The sequence below is a fragment of the Martes martes genome (genome assembly GCF_963455335.1).
Source record: "Martes martes genome assembly, chromosome: 2".
Classification (NCBI taxonomy): Eukaryota; Metazoa; Chordata; class Mammalia; order Carnivora; family Mustelidae; genus Martes; species Martes martes.
Window position 1 is genome coordinate 90,466,775 of NC_137889.1, and position 14,976 is coordinate 90,481,750.

General features: G+C 37.8%; 1 protein-coding gene across 2 annotated transcripts in view; it reads right to left on the bottom strand.

The window, feature by feature from the left end:
• Positions 1 to 14,976, bottom strand: part of FAM13A (family with sequence similarity 13 member A) — a 325,186-nt gene that overhangs the window by 55,337 nt on the left and 254,873 nt on the right. For both annotated transcript variants that reach the window (XM_080797468.1, XM_080797469.1), the window contains 3 exons: positions 10,649 to 10,690; positions 7,589 to 7,768; positions 1,705 to 1,891 (listed from right to left, as the gene is read on the bottom strand). In XM_080797468.1, the coding sequence (XP_080653594.1) occupies positions 1,705 to 1,891; positions 7,589 to 7,768; positions 10,649 to 10,690 (409 nt within the window). The remainder of the gene's footprint in view (positions 1 to 1,704; positions 1,892 to 7,588; positions 7,769 to 10,648; positions 10,691 to 14,976) is intronic.

Below are 14,976 nucleotides of genomic sequence, written 5' to 3' on the forward strand. Positions count from 1 at the left end.
ATAGACACATGTTCTAAGGAATAAATGTACCTTTTCACTTTTATTAGCTATTTCTACTTATCTAATTTAGGACGCCATTCCTGGTGGGAAAGAAAATATTAATAGATTAAGTTCATGTAAAAAGGGATTGAAACAGAGAAGCACATTTTTCCAAAGTCAACTGATTTTTAGTCGTTGTAATCGCTTTGGCAGATAAGCAAATTGTGAGCCAAATAAACTGCTAATGAAATTAGCCATTTAGTTTATTTAAAAATTTACATTACAAAGAAACATAAATTAGGAAACAGGATCAGGAATTGTGAGGGGGAGGAGAATTATGTTAATGTTAAAAATATTTATTGCGTGCAATGGTTCCAAACCTTACATTCCTTATTTGGAGTGTATCAGACATGGGCCTGCAGTGGGTGATTGCTTCTGTCCCTTCTAGCTGGTTACTGTACTTCTAGAAACAGATTATCAAGCATTTGGAGGAAGAGGGGCATCTGGGTGGCTCGGTAGGTTAAATGTCTGCCTTCAGCTCAGGTTATGATCCCAGGGTCCTGGGATTGAGCCCTGAGATGGGCTGCCTGCTCAGCGGGGTGCCTATTTCTCCTTCTCCCTCTGCCTGCCATTCTCCCTGCTTGTGCTCTCTTTCAAATAAATAAATAAATAAATCTTAAAAAAAAATACATTTGGAGGGAAAAGAAGAAATTAACATGTTTCCCTGGATTTGCATTTATGTAGATTTTATTAGGGCAAAATTGGGAATCTTCTCCAAGCATATTCTGAAATTGACAATGGAAAACAGATGGCTTATAAGTTTACTAAATGTATAGAAAACCCAACATGGAGCTAAAATCTTGTCAGAGATAAACTAGATCGGAGTATTTACACATTGAACAGTAAGAATGGGCATTACCTATTTTTATTATGGGGATTCCAGCTCATGTTATGTTATAAATTTTATCTTTAGTTTTTGTTGTTGTTAAATTTTTTAAAACTAAAGGAACTAAGAAGACAGGCTTTGGTTCTCACTTCTCAGAGAAAGTGAAGAATACACAGAAAAGGATAATGTATACTAATATTTAAACTGAATAAATATTTATTGTCAGAAACTACTTATAATAACTTATATATCAAATCAATGATCCAGGGTTCAGGTCTGAGGTAACTCTATAAGAGGTTGACCTTTTTTGTTTTTGTTTCTGATTAATTTGGAAGAAAATACTTTGCAGAGCATAGATCTGAACTAAATTTCTGACTACAGAGATTTCTGTACACAAAGGGAGTTGATCCTTTTTCCGTGTGTAATTTTCTTTCACCTGGCTTTAAGTTCATTAATTTTTTTTTACATAATCATATATAAAAGGATGAATAGAATGGGAGAAAATAAAAAATGATTTAATGACAATATTCCAAAAATACAATTTAAAAATACTTAAAAGAATGAGATAAAAATCCTTTGAGTAACATGGAAATCAAAGTGTAAGTGTGCTGTCTCTTTTTCTTTTGGCAGAATATAATCTTTCTTAGCTTTGATTTTTGTATTTGTTAAAAAGAAATACAAGTGTGTATACTTAGTAGCTCTGAGGTCTTCACAACTCATATCCTATAGTTCTATGAAACTCACGATTGAAATTATTATTTTTTTTTACAAAGCAAGAAAAAGAGATGTGGTATTTCCTAATTGGTTACAAGTAAAAATTTTATAGAATTTTTACTTACCACAAGACCATCTTGGTTTTCACTGAGTTCAGAAAGTTTGGAACTGGATTTCTGACGTTTAGGTTTGCCCCGTTCTCCAATATAACCAGAAGTATTTTCATACAATTTTTCCACTTCCTGAGCATTCAAAATACAATCTTCAAGGCTGTTGAACCCAGAAGGAATATTTTCTTTGTTGATAAGTCCCCTTCAATTAAAACAAAAAAAAAAGCTTAATTTTAAAAGGTAAAAGGGACATTTTAATGACACTGTCACTGCATCACATGGGAAATCAGGAGAGTGCCCAGAAATTCCAGTTTGCCTCTTTGATAAAAATCTGAGCACTGTGCTACTCCTGAGACCACTTGGTGCCAAATAAATCACATTACAAGAGAAATTATTCCTAGAGGCAAACTGGCAAGGACTCTGTTTCTACCAATGAACAACATTTGAGGTTGTATCCAAAGTAATTTATATTCAAACAAGGAGAACAGTGCAATCTTACAAAAAAATTTCCTATTATTAACAGATTACACACACACACACACACACACACACACACACACACACACTTTAAAGATTTATTTATTTATTTGAGAGAGAGAGAACTCGCATGTGCATGGGGGCAGGGGGCAGAGGGAGAGAGGGAATCTCAAGCAGACTCCCTACTGAGTGGAGAGCTTGACATAGGACTCCATTTCATTACCCTAAGATCATGACCTGAGCCGAAATCAAGAGTTGGATGCTTAACTGACTGAGCCACCCAGGATCCCTGCTACACACGCATTTAATTTAATTAAATTAATTAATTAATTTATTTTTTACACACGCATTTTATAATACAATGTGTGGAGAAAAATCTGAAAAGGAAATATGACGTCTTTTTTTCTTGAATGGGACAAACTGTTTTCCCAAATGATAAAGATAATTTAGCACAGAAAAGCATTAATAACAAATTCTGACTGCATTTGATAATCTTGATAAACAGTATAAGTTAATAAAAACTGTGGAGTGTAAAGCATTTTAACTGAAGTATGGATATGTTATGTCCCAGTACAAGGAATTTTAGGATGTAAGCTAACTGGAGGTCCTTCATGACTTAGTGGTTTTTTTTTTTTTAAGTTTTCATTTATTTATTTGGCAGGGTGGGGGTGGGGGAGAGAGAGAGCACAAGCAGCGGGAGCAGCAGGCAGAGGGAGTCAAAGCGGGTCTTGATCCCAGGACCCTAGGATCATGACCTGAGCTGAAGGCAGTGGCTTAACCAACTGAGTCACCCAGTGCCCCATTCATGACTTAGTTTTAGAAGCAGATGTGAATGTCGTAGCTACAGAATTTAATTCATTTAATATTCTTGAAATTGTTCTGAGTATTTTAAACATTTCCTTAAGGAGTTTTCATAAAGTTAAATTACTTAGCAAACTGTTTGTTTTCTTACTACATCACAGGACAAATTCAGCCATCAGGGTAGCATAATGGCATGCCAAGGTATAACTGAATGAGGTCTCTCCCTTATGGTATGACTGAGTTAAATTAACACCCTAAACACTTATAGCTATATTTTGAAATAAATGAGCTCTAAAGAGCAAAGCAGATGACTGTATTTTACCATCAGTTCAACCATATACAAAAATGAAATACAACGTTAAATATTTATTCTGCCATTTAAATTCACATCCTGTCTTAGATGGGCTTATCATGGAGGCAAAACTATGAAATAAATATGGTCCTAATATTTTCAAAGTTATACTATCTTTGGTGATTTTTAGCACTCCATATTTAATTTAGTCTTTTTAAATATACTTTAAATGTAAGTATATATACTTAGTGAAATTATAGGAAAGATTTATGCAACAAATATTAGAAATACTCCAAGTATAAAATCACAAAAGGACAAGGAAGAGCAGACAGGGACTAACATGTACTCGTGCAGACACTCTTCAAGACACCTTTCTATGGACGGCTGGATGAATTTGGTCTCAACTTCAAAATTAATTGTTCTACTATATAAATTCTGTCTATCACTCTTCATACTTCTCCTAACCCGTGCGGTATACATCCCATTAAAATATTTTTCATGGGGAGGGTTTGTGCTCGCTTCGGCAGCACATATACTAAAATTTCATGGGGAGGGTTTATGTTTGAAAGTAATTATTACAGTATTGTGCTTCCCCCGAATTCTTCTGCTGAAGCCCTTACCATCTGTTAATGTGATTGTTTTTGGAGACAGAGCTTTTCCAGAGGTAATTAGGCTCAATGAGGCCATAAGGTGGGTGCTCTAATCCAACAGAACTGGTGTTCTAATAAGAAGAGGAGGAGGGCCACCTCAGAAGCTCAGTCGGTTGGCTGCCTTCAGCTCAGGTCAAAATCCTAGGGTCCTGGGATCGAGTCCCCCATCAGGATCCTTGACCAGTGGGGAGCCTGCTCCTCCCTCTGCCTGCCACTCTTCCTGCTTGTGCTTACTCACTCTCTGACAAAGAAATAGGTAAAAAAAAATTTTTTTTTAAAGATTTTACTTACTTATTCGACAGAGAGACATAGTGAGAGAGGGAACTGAAGCAGGGGGAGTGGGAGAGGGAGAAGCAGGCTTCCTGCTGAGCAGGGAGCCTGATGTGGGGCTTGATCCCAGGACCCTGAGATCATGACCTGAGCCGAAGGAAGAGGCTTTAACCCACTGAGCCACCCTGGCGCCCCTTGACATCACTGAAATTTGACATGAACTCAGATCTCTGGAGCCTCTCCCTTTTATCTAGAGTTTCTCCCCCACCCCTACAGACACACTTAATGTTCTGGCTATACTCAACTATTTACCATTCCCCTAATACAGCATTGTTTTTTTTTTTTCTTTTTTCTTTTTTTTACTTTGCAGTAGGAATTTAGTATAGTATTTATATAACAAATATGTACAAATTTCCAGTTTATTATATTTTGGACAGCTGAAATCATTTTCACCTAACTACCCTTTGCTTTTAGGAAAATACTTACTATAAAATTTTCACACATACAGAGGGGACACTATCACAATGAATTTCAATATACCCATCACCAAGAGTTATCATTTCCATGCACCTGGCAGATGGCAAGTTTTTTAATAAATAAACTGAACCCCTCTGCATAATGAATATATTGCTTAAACTCTGATATCTTTATGATAGCAAATAATAAGCCTGATCAATCATTTGCATTAAAATGAAATATTTGTAGTCTTAGTCTATCTTCTATACTTATTTCAAAACTCTGCTCTGATGACTTTAGTACAGACTTCATTGACCTTAATCTTACCCTGAAATATGGTTATCATTGGCTTCAAGGATATATTTTTTTACTTGGTTGCAGCTCTAAGTTGTTAGGAGGCACAATAATAGACAAAAATACAACAAATTTCTAATTTTTAAAAACTCTTTTGAATCATTCCATACAGTTAACAGTTTTGACTAGAATAAACCCTAGCTTAACCTTTTAAGCAAAGCCTGATAAAAATCTTTGATAAATGAATCCATTATATGTAGGTATATACTAGGAAAAACATACTTACTATAGGCTATGATAATGATTCTCAACTTCTGCACAATCAGTGATAGGTCATTATATCTCCTGGGGACATACTGGAGAAAACCTTCATGGGGACAAAAGTAGTAAGGTCTGGAGCCCTCAGAGATAAGGGCCTTGCTCCTCCACAGACCGGGTGAGCTCAGAGAGGCAGTTCAGTGTGGACTGGGAGTTGAAGGGAAAGGACTATCAAGGCGTGGTAATTACCTAGCGTGTCAGGTCAGGAAGACACCATATGCAGAGGAGGCTGAGGCCAACAGGGAGCGTAGGAAGGGAACTTCTGAGTGTCCAGACCACGCACCAAGGAAAAAGTAACAGTGAGACTCTAAGTTACCATGGCCACACACAGTTTGTAGCCCGAGATTTACTCACTCAGTGTCCAACTCTAGTCTGACCATAGTGAGTGACGAGCATGAGCAGTGAAAAGAAGAAAGGGAAGAAAAAAAGAAGAAAAAAAAGAAGAAAAGAGAAGAAAAAACAAGGGGAAGGTTAGAGTTTTCACAGGTTGTTAGATTAGTTGGTTTCTACCATTCTTCATCACCTTTTGTTCTCCTGATATTGATAGTAGAATATGATCAAGAGAACTTAGAATAGAAACATACCTGGATGTGGGAAACTCTGAATTCTGCAGGAAAAGCTACTCTATGTTCCATACTTTTCTGCTGCCTGTTCATTTGGACCTTACCCCGCTGTGCTGTTCCCTGCTGCCGCCATGCACCCACCATCAACAGTACCACCGTCTGCTCTGTTCTCTCTCTTGTGCTTACTACCACTTTCAACCTCTGCTTGCTATCTCTCTGTCCAAACAAAGAGGGTGGAAAGCATGATGTCGTGACACACTAAGGATATTTTAAAAATGCAATGTGTTGCTACATACTATTTGGCAAAAAATGAGACAGAGGATAAGAACAGTATTAAATAATTTGTACTTGCTGTGTAGCACAATATAGGCAGTACATAGGCTAATTATACTCCTAAACATTTTCTGTAAAGCTTAGTCAGGAGCTAATTTTAAATGTAAACACCTCCTGTATTATAATTTTTCTATTTTCTGAAGGTAATATTATAGCACTCCCTCTTATCCACCAGCCCCAAGACAATTTTTTTTTTTAAATGCTGCTTATATCACTTAAAAACTCAGTGGTCTATATCAATGATACTGCTTTACTTCTAAAATTACATTTGCTAGCATGTCGCTTAAACAACTTCATGATTTTATACCACTTATCTTTGTTTATACCACTTATCTTTGGTGTCTTTCTTTAAGCACAAAGAAGTTTCCTTCCCCCCACCCCTAAGATTTTTGATGTGCATTATGAATCCAGGTGAAAAGGAATGAGGGGGACTAGGATCTGATTTACTCTTTGACATTTCATAAGGAGTTCAAAACAATAACTTTATAGAGACTAAATGCTATAGTAGATAAAAATAAACTTAAAACTTTCAGGAAAAATATATGAATGTAACTTTATTTTCCTTGACATTTAAGTGTTGACTACTGAAAAATATGGATGATTAATTATTTATTTGTATTTTATCAAATCCTCTAATGGAGACTAAAGTTCCTTATGATACTATTCTTGAAATTCATGCTGTGGGAAAGCTTAAGATTAGTCATTATGATAATAAAGAACTTGAGCATTTCCTCTTCTGATTAGACTTAAGCTCCACCATTCTGAAACTGAAATGCAGTTAACTATTAGGGTATTACGGTGATATTCTAGTATTGCATCAGGCCAATATAGTAGGGAAATCTGCTGATTTCGTAAGTTAGTTTAACAATCAAATGAATGTTGTCTAATAAGAAAAAAATCACCCTGTGGTGGCCGGGGCCGGGGTGCAGTCAGCTGGGCACCTGACTCTTGGTTTCTGCTCCTGTCAGAATCTCTGCTCAGCATAAAGTCGGCTTGGGCTTCTCTCTTCCTCTACCCCCCACTCCCACCCGCAACACACGTGCACACATGCTCTCTCTCTCTCTCAAATAAATAAATAAATCTTAAAAAAAACAAAAACAAAAAAACAAAACCACCTCTGGACAGGCATATGGGAATTTTCTCCTCCAGTGGTTCAGCATCCCTCTAAAGAAGATATCTATGAGGAAGCCCTGAAATGTATTAAATCAGAGGTGGCTTCCTACAACACACATCTAGACAACACAAAACATCCAGGCCCAACTGAAATGTTCATTTAGTCCCTTACACATTTCCAAATGTTAGTGAAGTTCAGAATAGTTGAAAGGAAATTTTATAGTTTTAACCTGAATATTGAAACAGGAATGGCTATAACACGGTGACTAATTCAGGTGTGTATTTTTAAAAGGAGAGGAGAAAATGCAAATAAAGCTCTAATGCCAACTCACACGTCTCTGCCACGTCGGACTTCATCCTGCTCTTTGGACTGGCGGCGGCGCTGTCTGGCAGACAGGGCCGGAGATGCTGATGATGTTCCCGATTCTGAATCCTCTGAACTTTGGCCTCCAGAGCCGTTAACGTCAAAAAGATGCTGTTCTACTGCCGACCGGATGGTTCTTTCCAAGAGTCTAATGAAAGCAGAACACAGAGTCCATCAGGCAATCAAATTAATCAGTGACTGCCTTTAAAAACTTATATCCATAATTTTGGAAAATCAGCTTTTGCAACAGTAGATCTACCACAGCTTCATGAACAAAGACAGCATATGAGACATCTCGAAATATCTGCATCATGTGTTAAAAATAAAACCAAAAACCTGACAAATTCTACCAGTTTGATCACTGTGTTTCTCATCTTCGTAGGTCCAGGATGACTGAAATGCTCACAGCAAGCCTAACAACATTTATCAGAGGCATTCAGGAAATAAGGGTCATTTAATATAAGGCAGAATGAGGAAATACTTTTTCCTCATAGAATAATAATAGACCTATTCTTACAAAGGTGAGTTCTGTCAGATTTCATACCAGCTCTGCAGAGGAAGACAGTATAGTTTACAAAGCAAACTGGCACAAATGATTTTATGATGCCTATTATCTATTTAGAATCCCTTTAAGATGAAATTATTCAGGCAATAATGCTATGAAAACGGAACACCTCACCAGAACAATTATGGCTTAGAACAGGAAAATCTTTCTAAACCTCCATGCAATTAAACTGTGATGTAAATAATTGAAGCTGTATTCATACAAACATGTGCTACTAATATGTGTTACTGAAGATGGCAGGGTAAACTTACTTCATCTAACATGAGTAAATACTTAAGCACAGGGGCTGAAAAGAGTGCATGGTAAGTTAGATAAGGTATCCTTTTTAAAGCTATATAATCTTTTAATGTGTCTAACCCTTCTTTTAAAAAATATTTTATTTAGTTTTTTTTTTTTTTAGTGTTCTAAAATTCATTGTTTATGCACCACACTCAGTGCTCCATGCAATATGTGCCCTCCATTCTTTTATCACCACACTATTTAATTTTGGATAAGCTGGCATGGAAAATTCTAAACATATACTCCTCAAATCATATTTTTCTGCACTTGAAAAAAAGGATCACATCCAAACTCATCAAACTGTACACACATTAAGTATGTGTAGTTCTTTGCGTATTAATTAGACTTCAATAAAGGTATTACAATTTTTAAAAGAACCACATATTTATTTTTAAAATGTTCAGATGGGTTTTTGAAAAATTTAAGAAGTTTAGATTTTCCAAATGTAGTTTAATAACAGACACATGGTAATCTCATTAAAACTACTTGAAGACAATGAACAAGTATAGTCTAACTCGGACATTAGAACTTTTATATTTAGGGGGGCCTGGGTGGTATGGCCAGTGGAGTGCCCAACTCTTGGATTTGGCTCATGCTGTGATCTCACGGTTGTGAGATCGAGCCCCAAGTCCTGCTCTGTGTTCAGCACAGGGTCTGCTTAAGACTTTCTCCCCCTCTCCCTCTGCCCCTTTGCCTCCAATAAATGAATGAATGAATGAATCATTAAAAAAAAAGAAAGTTTTTATATTTACAACTCCACATCCCAATGATTCAAGATTCCCTAATAGTGGTCTCTAGGAATGTGAGTGAATTAACATATACAAACAAACCCCACACCTTTTCCAAACTATACAAGACAGATAAGAGATAAAAGCTATTAGGAAATACATAAGCAGGAACATATATGATATGCCTCGGTATAATTCTGGAATCTCTTTAAAATTCACAGAGCTAAGAGAGGTCGGTCCAGCTCTCTCATCATTTCCTCGCCTAACAAAGAAGGAAAAAAACCTCCCAATTCATCCTATTAGATCCAAATTCACCCTACTTAGTGCTTCTTTAAATTATTCTCTCTTCTACGTTATCACACCTTTTCTCCACTTCCTCTTGATCCCTGTTGATGGAAGATGCCCTAAAAAGGTCCATTTACATCTCAGCAAGGAAGAAAGAGAGGTGGGTGTGATGGAGTATCTTTGAGCAAGAAACTATTCACAAACATTTATTTAGTGCCTAATATACACCAGGCACTTTCCTAGGTGTTAGGGATACAGCCATGAATATGACAAACAAGGTCCCCATGTTTATGGAGCTTACATTGCTATGAGGCAAGACAGGTAATAAACAAATCATGAACTTTCAGATAGTGATAAATTCTCTCCAAAATGATGCATGGAATTGGAGAAGGACTGTGGATTGTCAGGGATGGCTTCTTGGAGGAGAGGACATTTGAACAAAAAAGTAAATGATAAGAAAATGAATGGCCAGGCTGAGAAACAGACAGTGCAAGAGCTCTGGGGCAAATATAAGGCTGGCCTATTCCAGAAACAGAATGTCACGTGGCTGAAGCCTAAGGAGCAATGTGGTCAGAGAGGGAGGCAGGGGCAGGTAACTGGAGCTTAGGTTTTACTCTACGTGCAGCTGGTAGCCTTAGGAAGAAAGAGATACGTGATGGGCATGATCAGTAGGGCACTGTCCCTGTCCTAGGGAAAAAGGACTTGTTGCCATCACTGATTTGCTTTTGATTCTGTGTCCCTTTTAGATGGTAAAGTCCCTGAAGGCAGAGCCAGAGGCTTACTTGATGTTACACACCTAACACTACCCTTGGCTATTCAACAAATGTAGGCTGATTAAAAATAAGGAAGAAGTAAAGACACTTTTACTACTTTAACCTTTAATGGCATCCTCCACTGAAAGATATCTCTCCAGACACGTATTTTGTAAACATTAATGGACTCTGACATTATTTTGACTGAAACACAAATCTCATATGTTCAAATTGTTGGGCTGTCTCTAGTCACACACCCACACAGAAGCTCAAACAGGAACCCTTCTTTAGTCCTCTTCTCTCAGTGGTTTTAAAGATCATCATAGGTTGCTTACTATATTAATTGTCCAATACTATACACCATTAGAGTAGCTTTTTTCCTGTTTTCTAAGTGGGAAAGGAGAACCCAAATAACTTACTCTCCAGTTGCTGAAACATTGCTGACTTGGGATACATGTGTGCTGTGGGAAAGAAGCACAAAGAAAGTCAGGTTAGACAGAGCATGAGACTGTGCACCAAACATCTGAAGGGGATTCCAGACTGAAAGTATTAGCTAGACTCTCAGTGACCCACGCACAATGTTTAACCCATCCACTGACAGACGCTGACTTTCACTTGTTTCTGGAATTAGAGAATGCTAAGTGTTTACTCCTGAGTCAGTACTGAGTGTTTACTCCTTAACAGTGTCCCCCCTCCCCTTCCATTTTAAAGACATCCATGATGGACCGTTTCAAAGCGACCTTTAAAAACCATCTCGACTCCCCCTACTGGCCCTTGACCTCCTTCAGCGTCTTTTCATTTACTCAAAATATAGTACAATGCCACTGACTGTCTTCCTGCTACCAACTCTACCCATTCCCTGCTCTCCCCAGCCCAAATCTGTTCCCTCCTCGTCCACTCCCTCCAGACCTGCAACCAGAAGCAACTTTCTAAAACTGCTCAGAACAGGTAGATAGCAGCAGGAACCACAGGGGACAGGGAACAAGCAAGCAACTCTGGGTTCTACACAACTATTTCTTTACTTTTTTAAATGTATCTTTAAAAAATCTTTTATTTATTTGAGAGAGAGAACATAAGCAGGGGGGAAGGGTGGAGGGAGAAGCAGACTCCCACTGAGCAGGGAGCCCGACCTGGGGCTCCATCCCAGGACCCTGAGATCATGACCTGACTGGAGGGCAGACGCTTATCTGACAGCCACTCAGGTGCCCCTACACAACTATTTCTAAGCCATCTTTCTTCCTGAGTTCCTCGAGATGAAGAATCCTTCAAGCTCTATGTTTCATCTCAACACCTAATTTATGGCCCCTTTATTGAACACTTATAAACTTCCTCTACTTTTCTGTTTCCTCCAAAGCCTGAATTCCTTCAAAAGCATTACAAAGTATTCAGCCTAAAGCAGAACAGTGAAATTAAGAACACTCTGTGATAAGCACTCTTGCCTGCCCCCAGTGTTCATATAACCACAATGAGGTTGAGGTCAGCAGCAATTTCAGCTGCATCAATATCAAGATTTTCTCACGGTCTGCCCTCCAGTGCTTAGTCAACTTCTAAGTCAAGATTCAAAAGTCTGTGCAAACGAAAATCTTCCTTGCTTGTCACACAATAGTTTTCCCTAATAGATACAAGAGTTTCCTTTGCTCCTCCTTCTTTGTAGAAACCACCTGAAGAAAATGAAAGGTGTTAATGACTGATGCTGATGGCTGCCTTCCAATCACCCCAAACAGCCTTGTATCTACCATGCAATTTTGAACATAAGAACATATTTAGTTTTTTTTTAATCTATCTGTTGGATTTTTCTTCCATGTACATGGGTATTTCACCTCTTTCCACCCAGAATCTAAGTGCTTCAAGGGAAAGTATGATATTTCTCTTTTTCTTTCATTATACTCTCTACCATTATCACCACTATCACCACCATCAGACCCAGCCTACCACTCATTATACCAGAGGTGATCAGCAGACACTCACTCTTCAGCCCAGAGAATTTCCTTAAAAAAGAGCTGTAGCTCTTTTTCCAGGCCATAAACCACAGCCAAATCCCAGAAGAGACATAAAATAATGCTACTGTTCACAAGGGAAACTGATGAGAAAAACCTTAATAAATGAAAGCAAATGAAAAAATAAATACATTCTAACTCTGAGTACTTACTATGTTTCAGACACTATGTCGAGTATTTTGTACATATATTTTCCTGTTTGCTGTTTACAATAACCCATTTGGGTAGGTACTATTGTTTTCTCAATTTTCAGTTGAAGAGTTTAGAGGTTAAGTAACTTGCCCACAGTGACAGAGCCAAGTAGATGAGCTGGAATTTGAACCAAGAACGTTTTAGCTCAGAGTCTAAGCCCTTAATCACTACACTAGCCATTCAATCCATCACTCAGTAGAAGAAAAACTCACTAGAATCATCTTTGTAGACGGAGGCCTGGACTTAGGTTTTAATCACAACCATTTTTCTCATCTGCCTCATAATGCCTGTTATTCACAGTGGTTCCCAGATTACACAACCAATAATATATCCTTTGCTCTTCTCTGTCCTTAACTGGAACAGGCAGTCCCAGCTTTTGATGCTTTGTGGCTCACCCTCTGTAAAGTCAACACTGTGTAATTAACTTCTGTATTTCACTTCTCAATGTAGTTACACAGCCTCAGTTTGGGGAGCAGGGCCCACTGGGAATGATGGCTCTGGGGGGACAGAGAAGAGGGGAACACGTTGATCTGATAGATGCTAAAAATATTCCAAAGACATAGAAGTATAAGCAGTCAATTAGTCCTCCACGCTGTCTCAGAATGAGTAGATGTACACCTTTTCTCCCTTCTTTACACACTCTGATCTGAACTTCTTTTTGCTTATTAAAGCACACACTGATATTTTTATGTTTCTTTTTGGGGGCAGGGGTGGGGGCAGGACACACACACACACAAAAGGTGAGGAAGAAAGAGACAAGAAAATGACCTCAAGTAGAAACAGGTTCTGCAATAACTAATGCCATGTTGGTGCTTCTCAAATCCTAAAGCATATCTGAATCATCCAGGATCTCGTTCACTCAGGCTCCGATTCAGCACCTCTAGGTCTCAGGAAGGTGAAGCTGATATTCTGCCTTTTTAACAAATTCTACAGTGATTCTGATGCTGTTGATTTGTGGAAGACACTGATTAGCAAAGCTGTAATTCCCTGAAACTAAGAGTCTTCAAGACTTCAATTACTTAGATATCATGATAGCTATTTTGAAACATTCTAATCTAAGTAATGAGGGTATGCATTGGAAAACTTACACTAGCATAAGTGAATAAAACGCAACACATTAAGATTTCCTCATAGCTTAAAGAAAAATGACCTAAGCCACCTACATTTTTAAAAAAGATTTTATCTATTTATTTGAGAAAGAGAAGGAGAGCACAAGTGGGGAGGATGGGCGGAGGGAGGGGGAGAAGTAGACTCCCCAATGAGCAGGGAGCCTGACATGGGGCTAGATCCCAGAACCATGGGATCATGACCTGAGCTAAAGGCAGAGGCTTAACTGAGCCATTTTCAGAATGCAAAATAAATGAATAGATTGATGACAAAAGCAAGGAATTAAATCATATTCAATTTTGTTAATATGTTGATCTTAGGTCAAATTTATGATAATTTATAGTTTTATGTTTCTTTAATAGTCCTTTACAATTTTTGGTATACTTAACATGTCCATATTTTCATGTTTTTTAAGCAGAATTTCTCTAAAGAAAGTATTCTGAGAAGAGAACATGTTCCATTGGGAATCAGAAAAGAGAAGTTCTGGTCTTCGCTCCGCAGTTAATTAGCTGAAATCATAGATTGCTGGTTGGTCTGGCTGCTCTGGGTGGGTTTCTTCACACAGAAAATGAGACTTGGCTAGTGGTCCCTGTGCTTTTCTTTTAGCTCTAAAAGTTTACTGCCCTAAAGTTTGAATCACGACAAAAGGTTATAACTGCATATTATGACAGTTTCAGTCATAGTTATGGTTTATTAAATACCAATATAGCTTTGGTCAGGTATCCAGCCACCTGTATAGTTCCTGTGGGATGTGCTTAATAATCCACCAATAGCAAGATTTCTAAGAATATTTAATGACTGAAATAGGGGCTATTTCCATAGCTATAATTCACTCATGAAGGTAATTCTAAGAAAAATGACAAAACGGCAATAAGCAAATAAGCTAAAGTGAAAAATACAGATTTCCTTCATCTACAATGGAAGTTGCTTTTTATCCTCTGCAGAAAGCGAAGGAAAATGAATTTTTTCAGAGCCCTTGACTGATCTGATAACAAAGTTTCCTACTTATGCAGTATAAACACTTGAATATGGAACAGATCATTTCCTAATGTTGATAAAGCAAGTATTCAAAACTGAAAAAAAATAAGCCTCTCTGCAGACTCCAGAGCTAGGGTCAACTTCATGACCCAAGCCTCCTGTGAGCGAGGATGCAGCCGCATTCGCTATTGGTACAGTCTTTGAGAACAGATTCTGAGCCTACTCTGCGATATGTTCTACGGCATACTTAAATATATTTAGTCTGCATCTCTATTAACCAAACCCAAACTACATTTCTGGAAGCCGAACACGCTCAACAATACTAGTCTATAAATTTGCATGTGATAAGATGCACAGAATGCCTGTTGACAAGTGATTCTTTAATTAGATCTCTCGATTTGAAATAAAGAAATCTACATATAAAAAGAAAGAAATTTCAAGTCTACTAAAATCCGACATCTTGAAGAGGCACG